This window comes from Sphaerodactylus townsendi, linkage group LG04, assembly GCF_021028975.2.
Source record: "Sphaerodactylus townsendi isolate TG3544 linkage group LG04, MPM_Stown_v2.3, whole genome shotgun sequence".
Taxonomy (NCBI): Eukaryota; Metazoa; Chordata; class Lepidosauria; order Squamata; family Sphaerodactylidae; genus Sphaerodactylus; species Sphaerodactylus townsendi.
This window is the reverse complement of record NC_059428.1, coordinates 5806113-5827636: the sequence shown is the minus strand read 5'-3', so window position 1 is coordinate 5827636 and position 21524 is coordinate 5806113. Positions and strand designations below refer to the sequence as shown.

The 21524-nt window shown below is 48.6% G+C and overlaps 1 protein-coding gene across 1 annotated transcript in view; it reads right to left on the bottom strand.

Moving 5' to 3' along the window:
- The window catches only part of EMSY (EMSY transcriptional repressor, BRCA2 interacting), a 35948-nt gene extending 16756 nt beyond the window's left edge, over positions 1-19192 (bottom strand). Inside the window, 9 exon segments of the mRNA XM_048493047.1 lie at positions 1197-1456; positions 2469-2568; positions 2571-2623; positions 2820-2931; positions 2933-3002; positions 4497-4571; positions 5267-5366; positions 8017-8125; positions 19063-19192. Of these exon segments, the coding sequence (XP_048349004.1) occupies positions 1197-1456; positions 2469-2568; positions 2571-2623; positions 2820-2931; positions 2933-3002; positions 4497-4571; positions 5267-5366; positions 8017-8086 (840 nt within the window). The 5' untranslated portion in view covers positions 8087-8125; positions 19063-19192.
- Between the last annotated feature and the right edge of the window lie 2332 nt (positions 19193-21524).

The following is a 21524-nucleotide window of genomic DNA, read 5'->3' as shown; positions in this document are numbered from 1 at the left end:
GTTTTTTTAAATGGAGGGAGTTCATTTGTCACATCAGAAGTTAAGATTTGGACATGAGGGTGCGTGGTGTAGTGGTTAAGAGCAGGTGCACTCTAATCTGGAGGACCAGGCTTGATTCCCCGCTCTGCCCCTTGCACTATGGAGGCTTATCTGGGGAACCAGATTAGCTTGTGCGCTCCAACACATGCCATCTGGGTGACCTTAAGCTACTCACAGTTCTTCGGAGCTCTCTCAGCCCCACCTACCTCACAGGGTGCTTGTAAACCCCTTTGAGTCTCCTTACAAGAGAGAAAGGGGGGATATTTATCCAAACTCTCCTTCTTCTTTTTACAGAACGTTTCCAGCAGCACAGGAGTAACTTTCTCCCTACCCCCCTCAACTGGCAATTTGCTATTGTGCTCTGACGGCTGGCCATTCAGCATCGCTTGTGCCAGGGAGGAGGTAGATCCAAGTTCAGGAGTGCTTAAAAGAGCGACCAGATTTTCAAGAGTCAAAAGCTCCCGTCGTCCAGCAACTTTGACTCTGAAAAGCTTAGACCCCGAAGTCAGCCACAGTTAGAGATAAAGCCACCTGGCTCTTGCCCCCACGGAGTGACAAAAACATCTCCCTTCCCACGGGCTTGCAGGAGTATCAGGGGAAAGCCTAATTATCTACCAAGTGTATGAAGTAGATCAAGAGAAGAATGTTGCATTAACACAACAGTTACATTTAGCAGACAATATCTAAGACAGTTACATTTTCAGGGACGCATCACAATAAAAAAGGAGGAGTATGGATTTATATCCCCCCTTTCTCTCCTGTAAGGAGAGTCAAAGGGGCTTACAATCTCCTCCCCGCCCTCCAGCACAACAAACACCCTGTGAGGCGGGTGGGGCTGAGAGAGATCCGAAGAACTGTGACTAGCCCAAAGTCACCCAGCTGGTATGTGTTGGAGTGCACAAGCTAATCTGTTTCCCCAGATAAGCCTCCACAGCTCAAGTGGCAGAGTAGGGAATCAAACCCGGTCCTCCGGATTAGAGTGCACCTGCTCTTAACCACGACGCCACGTGGGCTCAACTAGCCCCAATCACCATCTCCATTTCATATAGCCCTAACCCGGGGTTAGGAACGTACCTCACTCAACCAGGTGCCATCCCGGGCAAGATCAAAGCGCCACCCCCATCCTTCCCCTGCCACCCCCCCAGCACCCCCCGTACCTTCTGGGTGGTCGTGTTGGTCGTCTGCGTGGAGGGCTTGGTGAAGGTGATCTTCACGGGGGACATGTGGGGCGGCAGGGAGTTGGCGATGCTTTGCATGATGCTGCTCATCTTGGGGCTGCCGGGCACCGTGATGGTCTTCGTCACCGGGGTGACGGCCTTCGGGACCTCAGCAGGAGGAGGGGCCGGAGACCCGAGCTTCGAAGAGTTGGTGCGGCGCCTCTTGCGCGGCTTCTCGTCGTCGTCCGAGCAGCTCACGCCTGCAATTAGTAGATTAGTTACGGGGGGGAGTTGCTACGGTGCCTTGGGATGAGGACCTCGGAGATCCAGGTTAAAATCTCCCACTCGGCACCTCGGCTGACCCTGTGCCAGACGCACACTGTGCCTTTTGTTTTATTATATTTTGATATATTTATACCTCGCCCTTCCCGGCCAAGGCCTGGCTTGGGGCGGTTTACATAAAATTCACAACATTAAAATTCAACACAATCTAAATCAATCCCAACAGGATCTAAGATACATGAGATGGTGACCTAATAGGACAGTGGTGGCGAACCTTTGGCACTGTAAGGCACCTCGAAGGACCCGAAATCAAGTAACTTAAAAAAGTTCTTTATTTCATAAACTTCAGTGGTCACACTACACGGAATGCAGATTCTGGCTTTCCCGGGAATAGGCGGCCTCTTTTACGGGCAACAGAACTCCTCCCCAACCTTCACAACCCAATTCCCACGATGCAGGAAAGGCAAGCTTCACACACATATATGATAAGCGCAAAAAGCAAGGTTAACTTCAGCAGCCACTCTGGGCACACAGCCCAGATCGTGGAATGTGCCAAGGCCAGGATGCCTGCACAGAAACACACATCATCCCCCTACCTTACAGGCACTCCAGATGTTATGGACTACAATTCCCATCAGCCCCAATTGGCCATACTGGTAGGGGCTGAATGGAATTGAAGTCCATAACCTCTGGAGTGCCAAAGGTTTGCCACCACGATAATAGGACTCCAGGCCCAACAGATGATTTCATCCCACCCCTTGCTCTGCCTCCTGACTCCCTCCATGTTTGACTGGGATAAAAAGGCAAAGGGATGGCCATTTTTACTCATATATAAAGAAGGAAGCTTAGATTGCTGAAAACCTATAACCTGGACATGTCTTTAAGGTGACCCTACAGACCCAAGTGGCCACCCACCTCAAACTTCCTTCGTAAATAAAACAGCAGCAAGAGAGCGTCTAACGTAGTTTCTCTTATGCCCTTTTCACTTACTTTTGACGTAAACTGCGCTTCCGCTCGGCAAGACGACCACGTTGGAAGCTGGGCTGGCGGGCCGGGGGGACTTGACCGTTGCGACGCTGCCGCTGGAGTGCCGGGGTGGGCCGTCGGGGTAGAAGTTGTGCTTGTGTAGGAATAGCAGACCACCACTGGAGAGGACACAGAAAATGTTTGCTGCGTGAGCGGGGAGCAGAGTCCTGCTGTCCTCTGCCAAGCTTCGAACCTACGTTTACCCGCTGACATCCTGGGAAAAGCTTTGAGAGGCGAAGACAGAGCCGAGCATCCCGTTCAAGAATTGAAAGCCCCTTTTCTCTCCCCAGTGACGATAGCCAACGGGCACCTTACCCTCGCTTTCTTTGCTTCCTGTCTCTGCAGGAAGGGGAAGAGAAGCATTGTGCTGGAGAGCTGCGTTGGCAACGGCGTTTGCTGTGACGGTAAAAAGCGTTTGGGGGACCAACCCGTGGCATCAGAGGGACCAGGCGCCGCCCTTCGATGGACCGACCGGAAGAGCTGTTCGGCCCATTTGAACATGCTAGGGAAGCGCGAGAACGCATGGACTTAGTGCTCCATTTGGTGAACACAGCCTGATCACAGGATAAAAGTAATAAGCGTGATAACCTAAGGCAGTGGTGGCGGAGCTTTGGCACTCCAGATGTTGCCGGTTTTAATTCCCGTGGCCCCTACAATTGGCCATGTTGGCAGGGGCTGATGGGAGTAATAGATCCATGGCATCTGGAAGTCGCAAAACCGCTCCTGCGAACCTAAGGAACTTATTAATAAAATCTGATCACCTGAAAGCTTGGGCGTAGAAAAGCTAAGCGTTACACTTCTCAAAAGCTCGGGGAAGCGTTGCTCTGCCGGGGCCCATTGGAAGCAGTCAGTAGGGCGCAGCGTGTCATCATCTGTTGTCCGAAAGACTGAGCCCAGCGATAAGGGCGGGATACCGAGTGCCCCAAACTGCAACCCAAACCTCACTTTATTTGCTCATAAAAGTGCCAACTACGACAATTTAACCAGAATGCTGGGGTTTTAGTTTAGAAAAAACAACTCAAACACTACCATCTTTTGTCTTAAAAGGCATTGTGCACTGCCACACACTCGAACTGTAGCATAGGTGGTGGGGGAAGGTGCACTCTCTGCGGAGCTGACATGGTGCCCAAGTGAGCTCGGGGTGACTGGGCCTGCTGCCTGGTCTGGTAATGAGGTGGGGGAGAGGGGGTACTCGTAGGGCAGTAGATGGTACTTACAGCAAATCTGGTTGACTCAAGAGGACCTCCCTGAACCTCGGCCCCAGCTGACAACAGCCTCTGGCAGGGTGGGGAGAGGCGGGAAGGGGGAGGCTATGATTCTGTACTGGGGTGAAGGCACGCGTGCCCACAGAGAGGGCTCTGAGTGCCACCTCTGGCACCCGTGCCATAGGCTCGCCACCACTGGACTAGGCTGTTTGAAAGAGCCGGGTTGTTCATAAGAGCTGGTGAGTTAGCCAACTCTGAAGTAGGGAACAGCTAAAGGCCCCTCTGTTCATCGGAGGGGAACCTCTTGATGATCCCCGGCCCAAAAGATATCCAGCTGGCTTCAACTAGAACCAGGGCCTTCACGGCTCTGGCCCCGGCCTGGTGGAACAAGCTACCAAACGACATCAAGGCCCTGTGGGAGTTATCCCAACTCTGCAGGGCCTGTAAAATGCGTCTGTTCCACCAGGCCTTTTCTACCTAGCCAGCTGGATTGAATGAAGAGATGGCCTCTGAAAGGGGTGGGGAGTAGAGAGAGGTTTCCATTGCCATCTGTTTTTAACATTTGTTCTAGTATGGGGTTTATACCATGATATATATTGTTGTGTTATTATTACATTTTTAATGTTTTAAAAGCATAATGAATTGTATTTTTTTTGGAAGTTATATTGAGACCCGCCCTGAGCCCTACGGGTGGATAGAAGCCGATTAGATTGGGTAGACAAAAAGGATGCAGCTACATTTCTGGGAAACCTAGACGAGAAGATCTTAACGAGGGATCCCATCTTACTTGTGCGCAATGGTCGTCAACCGCTCGTCGTTTACCGCCCTCCGAACTTCGGCTCGATGCCTTTCCGTCGAAATGCTGGCGAAAGAATCAAAACGTCAGGTGCCGAAAAGGTTATCCAGGACTAAATTCTTGAGAGGGCATGTTTTATCCAGTCCCTGGTGCTATTTCTAACTATTCTCCCTTGGAAGTCAAGGAAGCTGCTGCCTTCCTATTGATAAAGATAAGCACCGTGTAATAAGATAAGATCCTCTGAAGATGCCAGCCACAGATGCAGGCGAAACGTCAGAAGAGAATGCTGCTAGAACACGGCCATACAGCCCGGAAACCACACAGCACCCAAGTGATTCCGGCCGTGAAAGCCTTCGACAATACATGGACCATTCTTTGATTAAAAGAAATATCAGCATTTTCCTTTTCATTCCAGAACTGCGGCAACAGAGAAACCAGCCTCAAACACAAAACGTCCCCTGAATTATCCAATGCTTTACTTGAGTTAAGCAACGTCAGGCAGTAATTTTTGTTTTCATAGAAGTGCCAGAACACATCTATATCATCTTAACAGCAGACACCTAGAAGCAGTTGATCACTCCATGACTTTGAACAAGAAGGGACTTTGTCACAGACAGCTTGGGGATCTGAATATATTGACTACTCCCATGCCCTTCATATGAGACAGCCCTTGGAGACTGGAAACGGCAGATGCTCTAGAAAGCCACCAGCGAGTTTCTGATTAGGTTTCATACAGCATAGAATACCCATACTGAAAATACCTGAGCACTTTGGAGAGTTCTCCAAGGAGGTCTTTCTTGTCCTTTGTGAGGTCCCCCTGGGCTCGCAAGGCACTGATGACTCCAGCATATGCCTCCAGTTCTAGAAGTCGGGAGGAAATAGAGATTATATTTTCTGAAAAGAACACAGGTGCCATTAGAACATAAGAACATAAGAACTAGCCTGCTGGATCAGACCAGAGTCCATCTAGTCCAGCTCTCTGCTACTCGCAGTGGCCCACCAGGTGCCTTTGGGAGCTCACGTGCAGGAGGTGAAAGCAAGGGCCTTCTGCTGCTACTGCTCCTGAGCACCTGGTCTGCTAAGGCATTTGCAATCTGAGATCAAGGAGGATCAAGATTGGTAGCCATAGATCGACTTCTCCTCCATAAATCTGTCCAAACCCTTTTTAAAGCTATCCAGGTTAGTGGCCATCACCAGCTCCTGTGGCAGCATATTCCAAACACCAATCACACGTTGCGTGAAGAAGTGTTTCCTTTTATTAGTCCTAATTCTTCCCCCCAGCATTTTCAATGGATGCCCCCTGCTTCTAGTATTAACGATCAAGGCCCACAGAGGTTTGCTTGTACCATACCGAGACAAGTACTGATTTCTCCTTATTACTTCCCTCACTCACAGCCAGAACTGAAAACTTTTAGGACTGGGCCAAGACTGATCTTCTCATCTCAAATGTTACCAAGAAGCCATTTTAAGAATTTGGCAAATGACTTCAACTAATTTTACATGGAAAGGGAAGATTACATCTTTTGCCAATTAATATGCCCAAAGTGCATAGAGAGATGTTTTAAGAACAGGGCTAGAATTTGCATTTGCGGTGAAGTAGAAAGAAAAGCAACCTCCGGATCTGACAGCATGGATGGCTGTAGAAATGTAATACATGGTCTGATGTTGGATGTAAATTTTGCTTTAACCTGATACTGCATTTTATTCAAATGTTGGAAACCATCCTGAGCCCATGAGGGAAAGGGCGGCGTATAAAACCAACGAATGAAATGAAATCTAATAGAATACGCAGCAATCGCAAAAATAGTATTCTTGATCCATAACAGATGCCATACAGAATTTAGAAAGGAATGCAATGTCTGTCTGGATTACATAGACCAGGGGGTTACTTTTTTGGACCACTGCCCCCTTGGGATCAGGGCCCTGAAAGATTTAACGCAGTTCCACAAGGGCTGCAAGACAGAGCTGCTCCACCAGGTATATGGCTGAGGCAGCTACGGTTACCATCTTGGCTTCTCCCCCTCCTTTGTCTCCCCGCCGACCACCAGTTTTAGATAATAGGTTTGGTTTTTATCCGCCCCTCCTTTTAAGAACTAGTGGGGCTCAATGAAAGTGGATGTTTTCATTACCTAGTTTTTAGCGGATGTTATGTACAGTTTTTAATTTTTAAAACTTATTGTGGATAATAACAGTTGTTGTATTTATTGTATACCCACTGTACTGTTGTCAGATCTCCAGTGATAGAAACAACACCTTTCCAGATTTGTTGTCAGATCTGTTGTCAGGTCTTCAGTGATAGAAACAACATCTTTCCAAAAGCCAGAATTGACTTTTCCGCGCGCAAACAGCATTAATAAGAAGTGAGGAGACACCCCCCCCCCCACATGTGAACAGACAGTGAAATATGAAGGCAGCTTGATAAGAGCAAAAGTCCGTTGGTGCTGACCTTGACCAGAACCCAGTGGTAAGAGCTGTAAGAAATGAAACACTGAATAACATTCCCATCCCCCCAACAGCCCAAAGAGGTAAGCAGCCCCAGCACCCATAAAGCATCCTGACAATTGTATACACACTGTACTGGAAACCATCTCCAGCCACAGAGGGGAGGGGTGGTATAGAAATTTAATGAAATAAAATGGTTCCATAAACACATCCCCAGAGCCTTCTATTCTACCCTATTAAAAGCATTATTCAAAACAGTGGTTTGCATGACTCACTGAGGAAGATGATAACAATTAAATAACCCCCCTTCCCCCCAGTAACAATTAACAATGCTGTGGGAGACTTACCAACCCAAATTTGGCAGGAGGGCCAAAAGACAATGAAGAGGTGTTGATTTTTATACCCCTCTACCTTTCAAAGCGGTTAACAATCACATTCCCTTCCTCTCCTGTGAAGCAGGTGGGGGGAGAGAGTTCTGAGAAAGCTGTGACTGACCCAAAGTCATCCAGGAGGCTTCATGTGCAGGAGCAGAGAAGCAAACCCGGTTCACCAGATTAGAGTCTGCCGCTCACGCGAAGGAGTGGGGAATCAAACCCAGTTCACCAGATTAGAGTCTGCCGCTCACATGAAGGAGTGGGGAATCAAACCCGGTTCACCAGATTAGAGTCTGCGTTCATGTGAAGGAGCGGGGAATCAAACCCGGTTCACCAGATTAGAGTCTGCCGCTCACGTGAAGGAGCGGGGAATCCAATCTGGTATTCAGATTAGAATCCACTGCTCTTAGCCCACCAGAGAAAACCATCCAAGGCCAGCGCAAGTATAGACCAGATGTGATTTTCTCTAACGCAGCAGGAATGGACGAGCCCTCCCAGAGATCCAAAAGAAACCCCGCATGGCTTCTCGTTGCACCCACGGTTATTAATTTGGAGACGCTTCCGTGGCACGGAGGCATTCTGCCGATCTCCGCAAGACACGACACCAATTCCGAAGAACCTGAATTAGAAACTGGGTGCCAGGGTGGTCAGGCCCAAAGGGGAAAAGTAAGACCTAGCAAAGGCGCTCAGCATACCCAGTTTGCGAAGGACCCGTTTGCATTCATCCCTGCTGAGATCCAGAAGGGTCGGCCACACGACAGGCATCGTTCCTCCGGCGGTCTGCTCCCACGGAGCTCAGCCTCCCTGCCGACACACACACAAGGGCAAAAACAAACGTCAAGAGGAAGCTGCACGCTGAGCTGCCGAACCGCTGTCCCAAATCCCATCTGGCATTGACCGGAGGCCCAGGCCCTTTCTGTCTTGGCTCCGAGGAATGAGCTGACCGAAGAAGCAAGGGGGAATCTTCAGGGGGCGCTACGAGGCACGCTTGCTTGCTCGGGGTTTCGAGGGGATTTGAATGGCAGGCATATTTAAAGGGGGGGGGGGGAGAGAAGGGACAGATCTATTTCATTTTTGGTTTTCAACTAAAAAATGTTTATCGCTACTATCGTAAGCCGCCTTGAACCATGAGCAAAGGCTGGATATGAAGGGTTGAGTCAAGAAATACTGAAAAATAAAATTAAACAGCCGTTCACAAAGCCCCAGAACACGCATAAGAACAAGCCAGCTGGATCAGACCAGAGTCCATCTAGTCCAGCTCTCTGCTACTCGCAGTGGCCCACCAGGTGCCTTTGGGAGCTCATGTGCAGGATGTGAAAGCAATGGCCTTCTGCTGCTGCTGCTCCTGAGCACCTGGTCTGCTAAGGCATTTGCAATCTCACATCAAGGAGGATCAAGATTGGTAGCCATCGTCGACTTCTGTCACTCCATAAAATCTGTCGAGCCCTTTTAAAACAATCCAGGTTAGTGGCCATACCACCTCCAGTGGCAACTGGCCTGTCATACGTTGTGAAGAAGTCTTTCCTTTTATTAGTCCTAATTCTTTCCCCCCAGCATTTTCAATGAATGCCCCCCCTGGTTCTAGTATTGTGAGAAAGAGAGAAAAATTTCTCTCTGTCAACATTTTCTACCCCACGCATAATTTTATATGCATGGGAGAGTTTACCAGGGGAGGGTAAGGGGAGTTTACCAGCCATCCTTGCTTTTTCTAGGGGACACATAATGGGCCAAATGGGAGAGGAGAAGAGAACTGAGAGTCACCGGGGAAAAGAGGGTTGGGAGAGACAGTCTGACTAGCCAAGAACTAGATTTCGAGAGTTGGGAGAAGGCCACAACTCCACTATTGAGAAGCCATGCAGATAAAGAGGCTGATAATGCATACATATTTGTCATGCTATTTAATGCACACATATTATTCCTTAATTGTTCCAGCAGTCAGTTCCAAATCAGGCTGAGCTGATAACTGAATGGCCGTGAGAGCTGATCTTGCGCATACTGAGACAGATAATAGAACCATAGAGTTGGAAGAGACCCCAAGGGCCATCAAGTCCAACCCCCTGCCACACAGGAATACACAATCAAGCTCCCTCACCAACATGACATCCCTTCCAATATATAAACATGGCTATCATGTCACCTCTTAACCGTCTCTTCACCAAACTAAACACACCCAGCTCCCTAAGTCTTTCCTCATAGGGCAGTGGTGGCAAACCTTTGGCACTCCAGATGTTATGGACTACACTTCCCATCAGCCCCTGCCAGCATAGCCAATTGGCCATGCTGGCAGGGAATGATAAGTAATCCCATCTGAGTATAAAATTCTCCGACATGATTTTAGACCTTTGACCATTTTGGTTGCCCTCCTCTGGACTCGTTCCAGCTTGCCAATGTCCTTCTTGAACTCCGGTGCCCAGAACTGGACACAATATTCCAGATGAGGACTAACCAATGCAGAAAAGAGAGGTACAATTACATCCCTCCATCTATTCTAGACACTAGACTCCTAATGATACAGCCCAGAATCGCACTGGCTTTCTTGGCTGCCGGATCACATTGGCTGATGGACCTCACTATTGCTTACTGTGATTGGCGGCAGTCTTCAAGGCTGTGCGCAACAGCCTGTGAGAAACAGCGAATCAGAGTTTTTATTAGTAGACCCCTGAGATACGGCTCATCTGATTCTTCATTCTCTGAGGGCATTATCAATTTATGGTTGACAAATTTCAAAACCCTAAACTTAACAAAAGTGGGACTTTACTAATCCGGGGGGGAGGGGGGGTCAAGTGAGTCCAAAATTCAGTAAAGGGTGTGTGTCATTGACTATGACATACGTTGCAAAGAAAACAAACACTCCATTGAATTTTTCCTTGGGGCAGTGCACGCAGAAAACAGTCACAAAGGTACCAGACAGGAAATAAATGTATTGTCGAAGGATTTCATGGCCGGAATCACTGGGGTGCTGGGTGGATTCCGGGCTGTATGGCCGTGTTCTAGTAGAGAGTTTAGATTTATATCCCCCCTTTCTCTCCTGCAGGAGATTCAAAGGGGCTTACAATCTCCTTGCCCTTCCCCCTCACGTGGCACCCTGTGAAGTGGGGTGGGGCTTCAGAGAATCCGAGAGCTGTGGCTAGCCCAGTGCCAACGTGGGAGTGTACAGGCTAATCTGAATTCCCCAGATAAGCCTCCACAGCTCAGTTGGCAGAGCTGGGAATCAAACCCGGATCCTCCAAATTAGATACACGGGCTCTTAACCTCCTTCGCCACTGCTGCTCCTTCTGATGTTTTGCCTGCATCTATGGCTGTCGTCTTCAGAGAATCTGATGGTAGAAAAGCAAGTGGAGTATATGTACCTGTGGAATGTCTAGGGTTAACCCTAGACATTCCACAGATACGTGTACTCCACTTGCTTTACTACCATCAGAACCTCTGAAGACGTCAGCGACAGATCCAGGTGAAACGTCACAAGAAAATGCTACTAGAACACGGCCACACAGCCCGGAATCCACCCAGCACCCCAGAAATAAATTAAGGCAGCACAGACAAAAAGAAAAGAAATCACTGTGTTATCATTCCATTTTCCCGTTCCATGAAAGTGAGGGTAAAAAATTGGCCCCAACGTTAGCAGAATTGCAATATACCCAAAAAATTACAAAGCAAGATTTTTTTTTTTTGCTGTCCAGTTAGGGCTGACAGCGACCTCATGGAGTTCTCCAGGCAAGAGATGCTCAGAGATGGTTCTGCCATCGCCTGCCTCTGCCCAGAAACCCTGGTCTTCCTTGGTGGTCTCCCGCTCAAGTACTAACCAGGGTTGACATGGCTCAACTTCTGAGAGCTGATGGGATCAGGCTAGTCTGGACCATCTAGGCCAGGGGTCTGCAACCTGCGGCTCTCCAGATATTCATGGAACACAATGCCAGACCTTTGACCATTTTGGTTGCCCTCCTCTGGACCTATTCCAGCTTGCCAATGTCCTTCTTGAATTGCGGTGCCCAGAACTGGACACGATATTCCAGGTGAGGTCTAACCAATGTAGAAAAGAGAGGTACCAATTGGTCATGCTGGTGGGCTGATGGGAATTGTAGTCCATGAACATCTGGAGAGCCGCAGGTTGCAGACCCCTGATCTAGGCCATGCCATATGGGCCGTGGTGGCGAACCTTTGGCACTCCAGATGTTCTGGACTACAATTCCCATCAGCCCCTGCCAGCATGGCCAATTGGTTATGCTGGAAGGGGGTGATGGGAATTGTAGTCCAGAACATCTGGAGTGCCAAAGGTTCGCCACCACTAACATATGGTATACAAAGGCTGTTTACCATTTCCTGCCTCTGCATAGCAACCCTGGCCTTCCCTGGGTGGTCTCCCAGTCAATCCGTTCTTCAGAGGAGAGCCTGCTGGAAATCCCCGGCCCAAAAAAGATCCAGCTGGCCTCTGCGAGGGCCAGGGCTTTTACAGCCCTGGCCCCTACCTGGTGGAATAGGCCTTCAAAGTTTCCACAGGGCCTGCATAACAGACCTGTTCCACCAGGCTTTTGGCCAGCTGGGATGACCGTCAGACCCTCATGTCATCTAGGCCTCCCGTGGGCGGAGGTGGGGTTAGGATTGGGAGGGTAAAGTCGCCATACTGGTTGTTTTAACTGTGGCCCCTTCCGCACACGCAAAATAATGCATTTTCAAACCACTTTCACAACTGTTTGCAAGTGGATTTTGCCATTCCACACAGCTTCAAAGAGCACCGAAAGCAGTTTGAAAGTGCATTATTCTGCATGTGCGGAATGAGCCTGTGAAATGTAGATTATTGTTTTATGGGTTTTTATTGTATTAATAACGGTTGTGCACTGCCCTGAGCTTTCTGGGGAGGGCAGCCTAAAAATATAATAAATAAATCCAAACCAGGGTGGTCCCTGCTTAGCTTCTGAAAGCTGACGTGAGGCTAGCCTTGGTCAACCAGGTCATGCCATACGGCATACAAAGGTTGTTTACCATCGCCTGCCTCTGCGTGGCAACCCTGGCTTTCCCCAGTGGTCTCTCACCCAAGAACTAGTCAGGGCTGCCCCTGCTTAGCTCCTGAGAGCTGCTGAATGAATCCATTTGCATTTATTTATTTGTAGCTACGAATCATTACAACACATCAACCGTTACATAAAATCATGACAAGTATACATAATTAAATTAAAATATACAGCGGTGGCTAAAACAAACAGCTATGTTAGGTAAAATATACAAGAATATGCCCGTAAAACAGAACAATCAAGAATCAGCTCTAAAAGACGGCTTCCTTAGCAATCACATTGGAGCTCATTTTCTTCGCTGCCAGAACGTATGAAAACATCCGACGACGAACTGAGATCGGGCTGGCCTGGGACATCCAGGTGAGGGCAAACCATACTTCCTTGGTGGTCTCCCACCCAGATACTAACCAAGGTTGACCCTGGTTAGCTTTCCAGATCTGATAAGACCAGACTAACCCGGGCCCATCCCAATCAGGGCGTGAGTCAACCACACCAATGAAAAAAACGACAGGAAGTCTCAATGACGGATTTCACAGCCCCGGGAAAGCTCTCAGATCAAACGGAAGGTTCTTTTAAAACAACAACAACAACAAAAGAAAATAATCCACCTGTTCGCCTTAACCCATCTTACAAAACATAGCGAGAAGCAACGAACAGCACATTAGCCCCAGAAGAAATCTGCTTCTATGATCCCGTCCAACATATCTGCTTGCACGTTGCATCACGTTCCAATGTCACCCTCTCTGCAAGACTAGAGAAAAGAAAAAGAAGAGTTTCGGATTTATGCCCCACCTTTCTCTCCTGTAAGGAGACTCAAGGCGGCTTACAAGCTCCTTTCCCTTCCTCTCCCCACAACAGACACTTTGTGAGGCAGGTGGGGCTGAGAGAGTTTCAAAGGGTGGGGTTGTAAGAGTGTGGGGAGTTACATCTGGTTCACCAGATAAGCCTCTACCCCACTCAGGTGGAGGAGTGGAATCAAACCCGGTTCTCCAGATTAGAATCCAACTGCTCTTAACCACACCACACCACGCTAGAATTCATAGCCGTTTCTTCTGAGCTTCAGCAAACGCACAGAAAACCCTGGTTCAATGGGATGCAAATCACATCACACAAATTCAATAGCTCTTCTTGGCTTTTATCAGGAAACCGCCAACTGTGACCAGATTTTTAAAGGGAACACGCATGAAACTCTCTAAGACAGGCAGGGTTTCACATTGGTGTTATACAGTACAGAGAAAGGGTTGCCCCTTTCTGAGAAATAAAGTAAATGGATTCGGAGCCCTTCCAAGATCAGCCACCGCTGGAGAACGAACCCCAGATTTGACTCGCTAGAGCCTGTGGAAGGAGACGTCAGCTACAGGAAAGCCGGCCAGAGGGAAAAGCCTCCCTTGGTGCTGCCAGAGAGGGGAAAAAAGATCTCAGGATTCCCTCAAGATCACCAGACTATGAAAGTGGAAAATGAGTAGGATCCGGTCCAGTATCACAGGATCCACAGTGAAGAAGGAGAAGAGGAGGAGGGGGAGGAGTTTGGATTTATACCCCACCTTTCTCTCCTGTAAGGAGACCCAAGGTGGCCTACAATCTCCTTTCCCTTCCTCTCCCCACAACAGGCACCTTGTGAGATAGGTGGGGCTAAGAGGGTTCTGAGAGATCTGTGACTGGCCCAAGGTCACCCAGCAGTGCAGAAACACATCTGGTTCACCAGATAAGAGTCTGCTGCTCAGGGGGAGGCCTAGGGACCCGAACCCGGTTCTCCAGATTAGAGCCCACCTGCTCTTAACCACTACACCACACTGGTGGTCTAGGCTAGGCTGGCTCTAAGAAGCGGCTTTGAATCCTGACAGGAGGAGAAAATGCAGGATATAAGCATAAGCATTTTATTGTCATTGTGCACGCACAACGAAATTTATTTATATAAATAAATAAATAGCGCTGTGGGTGCGAGTGCTGCTTCAAGCAAGTACCTCCCCCTCCCCCCCCCCCACACACACGAAGCTGGCTTATCTTGAATCGGACCCTCGATCTATCAAGGTCGCTATTGTCTACTTGGGCGGGCAGCTGCTTTCCTGGGTTTCAGGGAGGAGTAGTAGTTTGGATTTATATCCCCCCTTTCTCTCCTGCAGGAGACTCAAAGGGGCTGACAATGTCCTTGCCCTTCTCCCCTCACAACAAACACCCTGTGAGGTAGGTGGGGCTGAGAGAGCTCCGAGAAGCTGTGACTAGCCCAAGGTCACCCAGCTGGCGTGTGTGGGAGTGCACAGGCTAATCTGAATTCCCCAGAGAAGCCTCCACAGCTCAGGCGGCAGAGCTGGGAATCAAACCCGGTTCCTCCAGATTAGATACACGAGCTCTTAACCTCTTACGCCACTGGGATGGTCTTCCACCCAACCAAGGAAAGAGCCTGGCACTTTCTGCAACGCCAGCAGATTCTGCCACTGAATCGTGGCTTCTCCCCTAAAGATGAATGCACACGAAGCCGCCTTCAGCTCATTTAAGGTCAGCACGGCCTACTCAACTGGCAGCAGCACTCCAAGGTTTTGGGCAGAGCCTGGTCCTTTTAACTGGAGATGCCGGGGATTGAAACCGGGACCTTCTGCGTGCCAAACAGACACTCTGCCGATGAGCCACGGCCCTTCCCCATAATGCCTTTCCATGAAGCTTCCTTATAGAAGAAGAGGAAGAGTTTGGATTCATATCCCCCCTTTCTCTCCTGCAGGAGACTCAAAGGGGCTGACAATCTCCTTGCCCTTCCCCCCTCACAACAAACACCCTGTGAGGTAGGCGGGGCTGAGAGAGCTCTGAGAAGCTGTGACTAGCCCCAGGTCACCCAGCTGGCATGTGTGGGAGTGTACAGGCTAATCTGAATTCCCCAGATAAGCCTCCACAGCTCAGGCGGCAGAGCGGGGAATCAAACCTGGTTCCTCCAGATCAGAGTGCACCTGCTCTTAGCCACTACGCCACTGCTGCTCCTTACAAAGAGATCATTGGTCTACCAAGGTCAGTTTGACAGAGAGGGCCTCTTCAAGCCTTCTGATTTGGATAAACTTTTGGAGACTTCATTTAAATGAGGCTGCAGCTTGGCCAGACTCTGAGCCAGAAGAAGGGAAGCGACCAGTGTTCCCAGGATGGGAACGGGCACAGTCAACCTGCGCTTTTACACGCGGTCTGCAGCTGCCCTCTTTAACCCATCCTGCAATGCCCGCCTCTCACCAGTGAAGCTTTAAGTCCCACTTCCTGGCCCCTCACCAAAGCTGCAGCCTGTGCTGGCGCCATTGTAATTAAGAAGACAGGCAGAAATCTGCTCCAGTTACACCGCAGGGAGTTCAAGTGTAAAGTGGGGTTGTCTTCAAGCTCAAGGGCAGCGAATCTTGTGCAACCCTGTTTGATAGCGAAGAGTACGCTCATTCATATCATTCTTCACTGTCCTCTACACAAAGAGGCCCGAACACTTGTCCTTGGCCAATTGCTTCATGATCAGAAAGAACTTTCGGACAAGGACTGTGTGAAGCTTTTGTTGGCAGATAAGAATGAAGAAATCACATCTACGATGGCTCATTTCCTATCTATAATAATGGTTGGCAGATCTCACTACATCATAGGTATCAAACTCATGGCCCTCCAGATGTTATGGACTACAGCTCCCATCATCCCCTGCCAGCATGATGCTGGCAGGGGGATGATAAGAACTAACAATCCATAACTATCTGGAAGGGCGATAGTTTGACAACTAGACTTACTACATCGACCGTAACAACCGTCCGAAGACATAAGTTGCTCCCTTGCTGTAAACAACTTTTAATCTGTTTATGATTTCCTTCTATGCACTTTGCTAATTATTTATAATATGGCATTGAAGGTTTTTGATTTGAATAGGCCTGGGTGCAAAATTCCCCTCCTTAGCTTTATTTCCAAATGTTGCTTGCAAACAGATCTGGATGTACAGGCCAAAACCAGACTGAAGTTCAAGATTTTATTTCTGGTAAGCTATCTGTTAACCGATTGATTTGTTGCCGATTCACAACTATTTATTGGTCCCACCTAAATAACTAAGAAGAGAACAGTTGGATTTATATCCCCCTTTCTCTCCTGTAAGGAGACTCATAGGGGCTTACAAACTCCTTTCCCGCCCCCCTCATGTAAACACCGTGTAGGGTGAGTGGGAGCTGAGGAAAACTCCGAAGAACTGTGACTAGCCCAAGGTCACCCGGCTGTTGTATGTTGGGAGTGCACAAGCTAATCTTGTTCACCAGATAAGCCTCCACAGTTCAAGCAGCAGAGTGGAGACTCAAACCCAGTTCTCCAGATTAGAGTGCACCTGCTCTTAAGCACTTCACCACACTGGCTCTCCTGTCTTTGCTCACAGATGACCACTAATTTGAGACAAATTCTCAAAATCCTTGCAAAGAACTATGCAAAGGTGCACGCTCTGCGTCCTCGCCACAGTTCATCTTGATTTGTGCACGCAACATGCACAATTCGCAGGAACCCGTAACAAATAAGTCAGGGGACCGATTCCACCAAGTAACCAGCACAGTAGTTAATTCAGCCCTGCGTGCAGGCAGCCACGCCGCAGCTATACAAATCCAAAAGGTTTTTGCAACCTGCCAATAAAACAATGACATTATATCTGATCGGAGTCACTCAGCACGATCCCGACAGCCGTTATATTCCAGCTGCAGTCTTTCCATTTCATGCACCGAGTTGCCTTGGCAGAAAAGAAACACACCCTGTCACAGGCCAAAAAGTGACTAGACATATGTTAGGAAATGCTCCGAGCATTGCAACCTAGGTACAGGCAGGCGAGAGGCCCGGGGCCGCGGATAAATATTCCAGACTTGGCAACGAGAAAACGGTAATTACAGGGCCCGGTTGACAGGGTACCGGGGCCATCGAACTTACGTGACTCCTAAGCGACAAAAGATTTCAGTGGTTGGACTCAGTGGCTGCATCGTTGCTTGAAAAGTGGCCAATAAGTCAAATCTAAAACTCAGTTGTGCATTCCTGAATGCCTCCTTCTCGAAACAAGAGAACATGTCATAAATTTAAGCAACCATTCCCAGAGTAGCAACCTTGCATGTGGGAGATTATTTTTCCATTTCCAACGACGGTAAGAAACCACAACCCTAAGCAGCAGCCAGAGTTAAACAAGCACATCTTTAGCTGCCCGAATTACCAATTAAAAGGTGTATCCCACAGGTCAGCAGACTCGAGTCAACTGGATGACCAATGAGGAAGAAGATCTGGGGTGGATTTCCTGTAGCCCGCGTCGAATTCTGATATTGTATTCTGAAAAGATCCAAGAATGCGCCAGAATTTCAACACTCCTCACCCCCAACCTTGCAAAAATTGAGGTGAAAGGCTGGCAGGAACTAAGTATACCTATCTTTCAGCAATGGGGCCCTTATCAATTCAACACCATCCAAGGCTACAGAATGACAACTGGAGGCCAAATCACATCTGGATGAACAGAGGACATAACCCAAACTTGAGCCAAACCACCACAATGGACGTGCCAACACACACACCCCGGCGTTGGCCGCTCCTAATCCGCGAACAGCAATACGTTCATGTATTACTCCCAAACCATTCACCCCCCAATTTCATGGGACTGAGTCCCTAGAGAAAGGCAGCAACCTCATAACCGGAAAGAGGGAAGATTCAAAATGGACTGCTCCGCTGCTAGACCCAAATGAAGGGCAGGAGACCCCGAGCAGCATCTTGCAAGGGGTTTTGCAGCGGCAACAACAAAGAGGAACATAGAGAGAAGCAGCGGATTCAATTATCCTATTGACAACAAGGGGGGGGGGCAGGGAAAAGCAGAGTAAAGGCATCTTTGAATTCCAGGGAGGAAAGGGGTTATATGACTCCGTCTGACGATGCAAATATATATATGGGGAGGGGAAGCACAGAGATGGAAAGAGAATAAGGGAGGATATAAATTCCTTCCCCTAAAAAAGGATGGAAGAGAGAGGGAAGGGAGAAAGGGGATCGTGGGAGAAAGGGGTTTTTCCTCTCCCCCTGCCCCCCACCCCCCAAATGAAGGAAGGGAAAGGCAGAAAGGCATTTAAAAGAACAGGTAATTGGGGGGGCGGGGGGCACAGAGGAAGGAAAATACACAGTTATTTCTCCCTCTTTTCATCTTCCCCCGGAAAAACATTTCAAGCAAGGGAGAGGAAATGGAGTGAAGATGCACTTCATCCATGGAAGGGGTGCTGCAAATCAGACCAGATTCTTTGTCGCCCCCCCCCCTTCTGAAAAGATACTGGAAGGGGGGGGGGGAGAACGAAGCAGCAGCCAATCAAAAGGGAGTGGGGAAAAGCAAGACAATCCCAAGCCCTCCCTCCTCCCCAACATCCTAAAACCCCACAAGGCTGTCCTTCTTCCAGCTCCATCCTCCCCCCGCCCCAAAGAAAATACCCAAAATGAACAATAATATATGAAACAGCAATAATAGGCCATATAGGGAGGGGGGGTGAAGTGCAATCAATATTCAAAAGTGGGGGGGGGCACAACAAAAAGAGGGGTCAATTTTTAGGGGGGGGATAAGCAATGATACCCCACCCCCCTCCCCCCCAAAGGGAAAGGATGCAAAAGATCAGCAGCCATTGCATCAAGGGGGGGTTCTTTCCCCCTCCCCCAGACAGGTGGGGGAGGGGCCCTCTGTGAGGAAGAGGAGGCGCATCCCCTCCCCCCGGGGGCAACCCCCATAGCCCCCCACCTACCAGTCCCCACCTGCCAGTCCCCCCCGGAGCCACGGCGGACCCCCACCCCCGGGCCGTCGCCTGCGCAGCCCCCGAGCTCGGCCGGGGTTTGTTTGGCGGCGGTGGCGCCAGCTGAAGGCAGCCAAGATGGCAGGCCCGAGGATGCGCGGCGCGCATGCTCCACGTCGCCGCAGGCATGCCGGGAGATGGAGTCTTCGAGCCGCGCAACGGAGCCGCCGCCGCCTCCCGCTTTTTTCGCGCCGTGACGTCACGACGGCCGGGTAAGCCCGCCTCCGCCCCGCCCCTCCGGCTACTCTCTCTCCGCGGCGGGGGGGAGAGCCTTTGGCGGTAGACTGCTGCTGTACACGGAAGCTCAGTGCTGATTGTATTTTCCATTTTGTTCTCGTTTTATTGTGGGCATCTTAGAAACAGAAACAAAGATGCTGAATTGTAGGGTTTATTTATTCCATTTTATTGTATTTTTAATTTCTACCAAAATGCAACGTCAGCCTCTCTGCAAGACTGGAGAAAAGAAAAAGAAGACTTTTGAATTTATGTCCCATCTTTCTGTCCTATAAGGAGACTCGAGGTGGCTTACACGCTCCTTTCCCTTCCTCTCCCCACAACAGGCACCTTGTGAGATAGTAGGTAGGGCTGAGAGAGTTCTGAGAGAACTGTGACTGGCCCAAGGTCACCCAGCAGGCATGTAGGCGTGCAGAAACAAACCTAGCTCACCAGATAAGCCTCTACCACTCAGGTGGAGGAGCAGGGAATCAAACCTGGACAGCTTCCAACCAAATACAGACAATAAAATATACAAGTTAAAACAAGGAATATCAAAGTTCAAATGACTGATTTAGCATTAAAATGGCATTCTAAATTACCTATTAGATATACCCCAACTATTTATCATTAATTAAACAGGGAACGGTCCAAAAATGCCTCATGACAAAGGATAAATATCTCTGACCTAATATGGTTGCCATTTCAAGTTTGGAAAATTGCTGGATATTTGGAAGGGATTCAGGGAAGGACGTCAATAAGTATGTGTTTCTGTTAATACTGCTCTTTTTATATGTACCATTTTCCTCCTTTTTTTTTGTTCAGCCGATGCTTCCAAAATGACTCCTGGGAATATATACGGCATTAAAGTTCAATGCAATTGCTTCTTGGAGAGGGGTTTTTCAGGTAAGCTGGATCTGGGCTTCTTCCTGCCCTCCCTTTTGCTTCTAAATGAGAGCTGGAGAATAAACAATGTTCAGTCTGGAAGAAAAATTATCTACAGGTTAATGCTGACGGGGTTTTTTTTGCAGAATATTATTCCTGCAGTCCATTTCAACAATTGTCACAGCATTTTGCATTCTTGCATGCAATGATGAATCACAGCCATATAATTTTAAAGGCATGGAAAAAAGGCAATTCTGAGAGGCAATGTGCTCAGGCTCTTGTGACACTTGGAGGATCTATGTCTGGTCGTGACTTTCTCCCACAAGGCATTATTGGTGAGTCCAACTATTCAGCCTGTGTGATGTTGTACTTAGAGCGTTGGACTAAGACTTCCCTCTGTGATACACCTCTGAAGATGCCAGCCACAGATGCAGGCTAAACGTTAGGAACAAGATCCACCAGACCACGGCCACACAGCCCGGAAAACCCACCACAACCAGTTGGAATCCGGCCGTGAAAGCCTTCGACAATACATCAACCACACCACTTTAAGGCCTTCTGAATTAAAGTGATTGATAAGGATTTATTTAGGATGATACTGTTATGTGCAGTCCATAACAAATTGCAAAATATTGATCAGCACGACACAGTATACAATAATATTCAAATTATAATTGCATATATATTATTTCTTTTGGCCGCCAAGTCACAGCCGACTTAATGACAGTCCTGTAGGGTTTTCAAGGCTAGAGATGTTCAGAGGTGGTTTGTCATTGCCTACCTCTGGATCCCGTCATCGGTATTCCTTGGAGGTCTCCCATCCAAATATTTGCCAGGGTTAAGACTGAGAATGAACAACGGGTCCACGATCGGTTACCTAGCAAACTTCCATGGCAGAGTGGGGATTCAAACCTGAGTTTCCCATGTCTTAGTCTAACATTTTAACCACTACACCATGTTGGCTCTTTCTCATTGTCGATAGATAGATAGATAGATAGATAGATAGATAGATAGATAGATAGATAGATAGATAGATAGATAGATAGATAGATAGATAGATAGATAGATAGATAGATAGATTCAAATTGGTTTACAAACTCCTTCCCTTCCTCTCCCCACAACAAGCACCTTGTGAGTTAGGTGGGGCTGAGAGAGTTCAGAGAGAACTATGACTAGCCCAAAGTCACTCAGCAGGCTTCATGTGTAGGAGTGGGGAAACAAACCTGGTTTACTACATTAGAATCCTCCACTCTGTGCTGTTTCACCACTCCTGCACTCTTTGATATCCCGTTTCAAGATTTTCTTCACTAGAAGAATGCAATATGA